General features: G+C 45.5%; 1 protein-coding gene across 1 annotated transcript in view; it reads left to right on the forward strand.

Annotated features, from left to right (window-relative positions):
• LOC142590117 (uncharacterized) overlaps positions 1-7,995 on the forward strand; it is a 64,537-nt gene extending 56,542 nt beyond the window's left edge. The window contains exons 9-10 of the mRNA XM_075701984.1: positions 829-878; positions 4,800-7,995. Of these exons, the coding sequence (XP_075558099.1) occupies positions 829-878; positions 4,800-4,823 (74 nt within the window). The 3' untranslated portion in view covers positions 4,824-7,995. The remainder of the gene's footprint in view (positions 1-828; positions 879-4,799) is intronic.
• The last annotated feature ends 1,005 nt before the right edge of the window (positions 7,996-9,000 follow it).

The raw sequence follows: 9,000 nt of genomic DNA on the forward strand, positions 1-9,000 counted from the left end.
GGAGCCCCCCGGCAACACAATGCACTGGCCCCCGCACAACCACCGCGAGAGCTAGAAACCCCACACTTTGTCCCAAGAGCGTGAATGAGACCCCACAATCCGTACTCGCATGTGGTTTCAGCCACACCGTTCATTTCATACTATCGTCTGCTCAAGTCAGCTCTCGCTCATGCTTGTTTTGGTTTTACAATGATGAGTGTAAACCAAGACATCCATATGGAAAGGTTTTTGGAGACAGTGCATCCTATCCAATTCTGTACGACAAGATGGGCCCTGAATACAAGGATGCGGAGGCGATGCCTAGTTCCCCATTCTCATTGTCTTTTGAACGCGGCCACGCCGCAGCAGAAGGGAGCACAGCAACATAATTATGATCAGTGCCAACGACGTTGTCACCTTCGTAAGACATAACTCACATTAAGGATTAATGACGAGGACTGTAAATGCAGTGCCGATCTGTCAGCAGACGAAGAAAGAAAGCACGCGACCTCTTGCACCTAAGCGCAGAGTAAAAGAGAGGGTACCGGAGTTTCATGTCACGCGACTGCCGGCAGTGGCTCACCGTCAGTTGGTGTGGCCGCCCTGCAGCCTCTGCATTTTGCCGCCGCCACGCTTGTTTTTCCACTAGTGTGCGTGCGCCTTAACAGATAATACCATGCCTGTGTGCTTGGCATCTGTGGCCAGTGAAGTGCAAATGGCGCCACGCCGCTTTCATTGTGAAATCTCATGTAGACTACGAAAATTCATCGTGGTGTTTGCTTGTCAGACGTATAGCTGGATTGAATGCTGATTTGTGCATTTTTGCATTTGCTTCTCTTTTCCAATCAGGTTGTTATTTGGACACTGAAAACTTCTCCATCGTGTGCTCCAAACACAAGGTTAGTACAGGTTTGCCTTCCAAGTTTGCGCATTTTGCTGAGGTATTCTTAAGTCATTGTTTTTGTCTTGCATGCACTCAGGGAAGGTTTTCAGAGTGCACTTGGTCAAGTTCTTGTTGGTTTGTTCGTTTGTTTTATGTGCTTGTGTCCCCATACACGTTGCCAACTTTCCTCGGTTCCAGACTTGGTTCTGCAGTAGCAAGCAAGAATTGAAATTTTTGTCTGTGTTTTAGTCTGAGAACTTGTATGCTCTTGGGAAGTACATAAAAACTGAAAATTTTCTGCTAGCCCATTTATTATTTTATTATTATTATCATTTTGCATGTTTTATTTTGACCCAGAGGTGACCTTATTTTGCCTTATGTTTATTTTCAAACTGCATCGAAAGCCCTGCTAAAGCTTTTTCAACCAATTCGCTTCAGGTTTTAAGCTTGAAAACCTTATTTTCCCTCTTAGCTGTGCAATATATATATATCAAGATATCTTATTATATATCAATATATAATATCATATAAATAGGGCCAAAGAAAGCATTTGTCTGCCTCGACGAAATTGGTCCCTGTCGAAACGGTGGCTTCAGCCTGAGTATCCCTTGTTCAACCACTTTTGATAACTGGCAAATCAGCTCTGCGGAACTCCGTGAGGTGGAGAAAGATTCGTGGAAGGGAGAAATTGATATCCTGGCGTCTGTAGTGCAAAGCTACAAAGGAGAACCCCAATTTATGGGTTTTTCAGAAAGACAAGCTTCGCAGGTGAAGGAAGACTTTTTCCTGAGGATTGAACCTGGGACCAACCTCTTTCCGTGTCGATCGCTCTACCGTCTGAGAGAGGGGCTAGTTGGTGTTGATACGCTCTGTCTGCACTAGCGCTAGTAACTATATGAGAGAGAAGCGCTGCTTATGTGACAGTGACAGCGCAACGTAAAGCCGAAAGTCTCTACCATCTGAGCCAACTAGGAGGCCAGAAGATCGCAAAGCGAGGCCTAATGTACCGACAGATAGAAGCAGAGGGACACTGAACATGGCAAGTCAATTGCACCTTTCCGAAACTAATGCCTAGGAAAGGTGTCTGTCCCATGCCCTAAGATCTGGACCATCTATATATTTCCTTAACTCCTTCCTTACTGCAGGAAACGGCCGTTTTTGCCAAGTGTCTACATAATATATTTTTTCTCGGGAACATTTTGTTCTACATGAAAATGTACATGTTGTATATGAAGATGTAGCTGATTGTTTTGCCTTTCCAGTGTAATAAATTACAGAGTAACCACTGCCACATTTTTGGTATCCTATTTCTGAAAGTTGAAGAAAAGGAAGGAAAACCTACATGCGAAGATACAAAATTGCTGCTGTACTTCACCACACATAGAATAAAAAAAGCTGGAATATACAAATGATTGTCTGTGTTCTCAGGTACACTTCCTGAAAATTTGAGTGCTCTAGGTAAAAAAGTACATTTTCAAGCTACCTTTGACCTCGGGGCCCATGACACATTTGGCAAAACAGTTATGCGTAGTGGTAAAACAAAGGTGTGCTTCACAGGTGCTGCAAAAAACATTTGTCTTGACTTTTCTTGGTGTTCTTACAGCACTGCTTGCAGTTCCTTCGGTTGTCAACCTTGTGAGGCTTGTGGCGAACACAGTCGGGCGGCAGATAAGATATGCTGGCTGGTTGGTCATCATCAAGATTCAAAATTTGCTTGATGAGCATCTCTTGGAAAAAAAGCTGGTCAAAGTGGGCATTCAGACGTAGCGCAGGAATATTGGGGTGCTCTTTCCAATGTTCTTTCCAATGTTCTTGAAATAGAATAAAATTATTTACACAAGCAATATCTATGCACTGGAAAAAGAGTGTTTTCCTCCAGCGCACACATTTACGAAGGACATTGTACGTGCCAATGATCTGGTCAGATTTGTCAACACCCAGCATACCTGCATTGTACTCATGCCCCAACAAGGGCTTTTTTATGGTCCTCTCGCTCCGTTTGTAGCCCACTTTTGCACGTCTCTTTGCAGGGACATGTTCATTGGCTGTATGAATGGTGCTCATTAGGCTTGCAGCCCAACGATCCTTCCACTGAAGAAACAAGATGTTTCCTTCCCTGTCCCGACAAATGTCTCCACGTTGAGCTTTCTTCTTCCATTTTGAATATTTCATATGGTCAGGGAAGCCTTGACAATCTTTTCTTATTGTTCCACATGCCAGCGTTTTGCACTGAAGGAGGTGTTCGAAAAGGTCCTTCGAAATATAAACATTGTCCATATAAATTTTGTATCCCTGACCTAAATATTTATCACAAAGTTTACCGACTATGTCAAAAGCCAGTCCATGCTGTCCCAGTGTATCCAGTGTCCGACTCAGCGAAAACCCACAATTTGTAACCCCGCTTCGTCACATTGTCACAAATATATTGCCCGATTCCCGAGCGTGCTTTTGATTTCACCATCCTTTCATCAACTGAAATGGCTTCCCATAGCTGAAAAAATTGTGCCGACGCCTCGTTGATCTGTCGAAGTAGCACAAATACCTTCCGCAGTTTGCCAGCTGAAGCAGCACCATCATCCTCAGGGTCCGAATCATGCAAGAAAGCAAGCAGGGACAAGAAATGCTTCCTGCTCATGATCTTCCCTGGGAGTAGACTGCCGTAGATTGTGCTGGTGTTCCAATACAAATGGAGCCGAGGTAGTTGCACAATGCCCATGTAAATCAACAGTGTAACGAAATGCAACCTCTCAGGGTGCGTGACCTCTAGCCAAATAGACATCTGGCTGAGCATAGCTTGGCTTCTCAAAAATCTTCATCCTCGCATACTTGTTGGTGTGTGCGCAGAAAGTGGCAATCGTGTCAGCGGTAAAAAACATCATGAACATGTCCAGTGCTCTGAGAAACCTCCGCGTATCACTCCGGCACGTCACGTCCAGCTGTACTCCAGGGGAGGTATTCTGCAGGAGTCCACCTAGTGGACTGTTCATTTCGGCCGCTGCTGATTGGCTGGGGCCACTCATCTGCTCCTCCCTCGTACAGCTTCATCCAATCAGCAGCGGCCAAAATGGACAGTCCACTAGGTGGACTTCTGCAGAATACCTCCCCAGGTGCTCGTTTCGGTGAGAACTTGACTCGGCACGGTGTGTTTGGCAAAATATCGCCTCCATGTATAAAAATGTAAACAGGTGTCGACACTTACAAAGCATGCGCACCGTATAACAATAACATTGACATCCGAAACTGTGCTTACCTTGCCACACTAGTTGAAGGTCTGGGCTGCGTAGACGAATCATCACTGTTGGAGTCGAAATCATATGATCCAATGTCCTCTATGGACTCCTCACTCCCTGGTGGTACCTGCGTGGGAGACGCCTACTGCGGGCTGACGTGCGTCCTGCAGGACCTTTATTAAAGTTTGTCCATTCCTCACTACTGCTCATATCGAAAATATTGGTATCAGAAGCAGCGGAATCACTTTGAGAAAACTCCTTCAGCAGCACGCGATGCGTTTTCGATGGCATGTTGCAAAAACTGTTCAGGACCCCTTGCGCGGGAACTCAAAAAAAGAAAAAAAAAAGAAAGAAAGAAAATGCGCAGTAGTTCTCCTATTACTGGCCAGATGGTGCCAGGTGTCCGTGAATGAGGAGTTTTATTTTTGGTGGGGCATTCAAAACTATCGATCCATAGTGATCTATGCTCTATGGCGCGGTAAGTTTGAAAGAGTTAAACTGCAAAGCTTTGCTTTTTGAAAAACTCTTACTTTTTTCTTTGTAGCTTCATGCTACAGTTAGGTGGATGACAATTTTTCCTTTCATTTTCACTGTTAGCAACTGCTTAACAAGAATTGCACCTTTAATGTCATCTGTGATGTTGCAAACCTACCTCCCCCCCCCCCCCCTCTTATTTGTTTTTTTATTTTTTATTTTTATTTTTTCAGAAACCAAGCGCACGCCCCTCCTAAGCAGTCGCCGGTGAAAAGAAAACACGAATGATTCCCGACCTCTGTAGCAAGACCTCCATGTCGTTGCTTTGAGCAAGTTGCCAAGCCTTGTTGCAGATGGGTTTGCTGCTACTGTTTCCAAGCTGTGGGAGGCTTGGAAGGAACCTCATCAGATACCCTCCCACTACTCCCTGCGTTCGGTGTAGACAGAAGTAAAAAAAAAAGAGAGAGAGAGAGATAGACGCTGTGGAGAAAGTGGCTGAGCTTGGTTTTCACTGAATGTCTCCAGGGGGCACTGCGTGGTTGTCCCAACAAGGCCATCGTTCATAATCTGCTCAAACTTGTCCCATTCTTTTTCTTCTTTCTTCTTCTTTGCCTCTCGATTGGTGGTGCTGCAGGAATAGTCTGTCCTCATGGTTACAGTTGTCAGCTAAAGTACAGTATGGTACACTCGTAAAGGGAACACCTAACATCCTGCAATATTTCAACCATGTCTCAACGAAGCGACCGACATAATGCACTAGGCAAGACATCTATGCGTGAAAAATGATCCGCACCCCTTCAGTGCATACTTCGGCTTTAATTAAGCACGGAATGCATAGGTGTTTTCCTTTAAAGTGATCTATACTGTACAGTTGGCCACAGAAGTTTGTGGGACACTGGCTACACGAGACGTGAATTTCTGCTCCATTAAGGCATGGCGCTTCTGATATAAGGAATCGCCGCGTAGGCTGCAAGAACTAGTGCAGACTGAAATTTTAAACTGGAGACTGTATGTCCAATCTTAAGAGGAATTGACTTTTGTTCAAAAGCCGTGTCCTGTAGACTTCTGTGGCCGACTAAATACACACAGCCTGCTCTATTGTGTTGATGCGTGAGACAGTGTCTGGCGTGACCCGTGTGAGTGTTTCCGTGTAGAAGACCGTCAAAAGTTGTGCACTGGTCGACATGCCTCGCCATGGTGGCATTTGCCACCGTGTCCTGTAGGTAACAGATGCTGCATTTGTGTGTGTGCAAGTTTGTGGAGTGCTTCCGTCAATAAAAAACGATCACGGCCAGTCCAGGCCCGACAGGCGAAATTTCGTTTCCGGGGACCGTTCTTATCCATTCTTCATGGTGCGGGTGGGTGGAATACTCCTTGTGTCCCCTAGGATTTTTTTCTTGTAAACGCTGTAAATATTACTGTGCAAGTTTTTTTTCCTAGATAAGTTCTGTGATGGTTGAATGTGGCAAGCAGCAGACGGCGGTCCTGTAAGGTGATTTGCGAGTACAGATCATTTAAGCATGGAACTTGAATTTTCATGCCCTGTGAGAATGTGTTTCTTCTTTTTCTTTTTTCGCACAAGTTCACAAGTTGCTGCCAAAATAGTGGTTGGAGCTGTGTTGACACATTAATGAATGTTGAGGAGTAGTCTGTGACTACCTAAGTTTTTGTGACTTCTGTCTACCATTTGGGTGATCTGTGAAGCAGGTGCCTCACGACATAAAATGCATTTCCAGCAGAGGAAACATAGCAATGACAGTGTGTAAAATGTAAGTACACAGCCTTTTGTTTTATTTTCAGTGTAGACGTTGCAGTTGCTTGTAACTAGTGTCTATCCGTGCTGTTTGTGCATATTTTGACAAAGTGTACAGTTGCACTGCCGTTTGCATAATTTCTTTTCCTGCAAAGTCATTACAGCTTATCCTTGTGCCGAATTGTGCTTACTTTCCTGTTCTTCTTTTCTTTACCTGTGCTATGTTTGCTGTCATATTGTATCTTGGAAGGGACTACTGCAAGTGTGTGCGTGCAGGTTGAAAGCCATGTCTTTTCAAAGTAACACTGACAAAGTTCAGGTGGGGCACCTCTTGTGGATTTCGGCGCACCTTTACAATACAGGCAGTTTTGTCTATGGAAATGCTACCAAGATTGGGCCTGTAGAAGAAAAATGTTGCAAGAGCGGAATGGTGCCAAAATGTTTATTTTATTTTTTTCGTTTAGACGAATGTTGAAGCACCTTTGAAGCTTTGATATCTTGCAATGGGACAGGGAGGGTCATTGTCAGCTTAGGGGTTTGCTGTAGTCTAGTGACACACCACCAATGCATATGCATCTAGCCGTCTATATAACCCGGCGTGCGGTACCATCTGTTCCCTGCCTACCCTTGTGCCCGAACCACAATGCGCAGCTTCTGTCAAAAGTATGCAGGCCATGCGGCATGCGTTGCATGGCATTGAAATGTTCAAGATAATTTAGGAAGATTCTGAACTGTTCGAAGCTTCGAAGCACGGTGAAGCTCCAATGGCCCGCCTACTTTTGGAAAGAGCCCTTTGATCTAGCTGCAAAGTAAAGACTAGTATAAATGGCTAAAATTTGTTCGCAGTGTGGTGTAGTTGATGGTACTTGCTTGTCTGCAAACCCATCTCTGGTTTCTAAGGCGCCCCCCCCCCCTTTTTTTTTTTCTTTTTTGTGGCAGCCTGCGCTGCTGCTGCTTCAGGAAGTTTTCAGGTCAGTCTTAACTTCAGCCTGCCCCCCCCCCCCCCCCTACACACACACACAACACTTTAGGCCGGTGGGAGCCAACTTGTTTCAGAAAAGGGAAAAGTGCATCTTTGAAGGTCGCAACAAGTGTTGGGACCATCGAGTTCGGTCGAGTTTTTCGTCGTGGCCGTGTGGGGTCGTGCTGTCGAGACTTTCTAGATCTGAAAGCCGATTTCTAGATCTGAAAGCCGGCAAACAACCCCCGTATGCTGAAATGGACCGTCCGGGCTTCCGGTTTGTTTTTTGACAAGAAAAAAAAGATCATTCCCTCTATGTCGTGGTATCTTCTTAGCTTCTTGCATTTCTTTTTGGATTGTGTTTTCCAAGCTGTGAAAACGTTTCCTCAATGATGGCATCAGTACGACTTGAGCCATGTGTTTGTTTCGAGAGAGAGACTATGCCACTAATGATAGTGACCTTTGTGTGCATGTGTGTATGTGTGCTGTATTGGTCCTCTTCTGCAAAACTCCCTTCCCCTCTTTTCGACGGCCCCCTTTGATGCGTTAGTTTATCACGAAGTGGGAATCGATATTTGCAGCTGCCATTCAACATGTCGTGTTGTGTGCAACTCGGTTGGTGTACATAGTTTGCTTGCTCTGAGAACAAAGCGTGAAAAATACAAATGTGGTGGCAGGCTGTGATGTAATAAACAGAGATGAAGCTTGTCCAAAATGTGTTTTCTTTATCGCCCTTCTGCGCGTTGCTAGCACAAGTTGCAGCGATTGCAGCTAGCTGGTGTAGTACAGTCAAACCTCAACGAGGTGGCGCACAGGGAGGCACGAGGACTAGTGTGCCGTGTACTCCCTGAAGGGGCTGGATCTCCCGTTCCTGAGTACAGGGACCAGCTGTTGACCTACAACGAAATCACCAAGCACTATTACCTAGGGCGCAGGGCATTCCCCCTGCCACATTCTAAATTAAATAGGCCACAGGCGATTACATTAAGGCTTCTGCAGACACTTGCGTAGCCTAACCTGGTCATCATGAATAAAATTAATCCGGACTGCGGGGTTTCACTCTATTGTAGTAAGTGTGGGGGGTTTGCTCGATTTAGAATACATGCTTTGGCGCTGCTTGGCGTTGGCCGGGGATGGTTCTCGAGGTGAACAGTGGTGGCAGCGGATGCTGCACAGTCAAGTGCAGGCGGACCAACTCGGGGCTGTCCAGAGGGCCCGTGTGACTGCAGAGGGGCTCGGCCTCTCTGTACCGACGTGGGAGCGGCCCGCATCAATCCCAGACTGATCCCTCGGGACCTAAATAAAGTTATTCATACCATACCATACCATTACCAGCATGTTACGAATATATGCTTATAGTGAATATTGGGCATAAGGAAGGCATGGGTGCTGGCTACAGGATTGTTATAACACTCTGTGTCCTTTAGGGTCACGGTGGTACATGTCCACTGTGAAGAATAAATACCTAGAATGGGGTATCGCAAATGCAAGAACAGATTAGGCCACTTCCTAATCCACATAAGCATTCTACCCAACGTTCAATAAGAACAGTTTAATTAAATGTTGCGAAACGGTGTAGGGTAGCCCGGTTAGTACCAAATAAAAGAACGGATTCGGGGTAACTATAAAAAACTCTTATCCCCGCTCGAGTCTACCACGCCACGCACCGCGTGCTGTATTTCTATAAATACGCATGCTGCGACCAATACGCATCGCCTAG

Source organism: Dermacentor variabilis, chromosome 8 (assembly GCF_050947875.1).
Source record: "Dermacentor variabilis isolate Ectoservices chromosome 8, ASM5094787v1, whole genome shotgun sequence".
Classification (NCBI taxonomy): Eukaryota; Metazoa; Arthropoda; class Arachnida; order Ixodida; family Ixodidae; genus Dermacentor; species Dermacentor variabilis.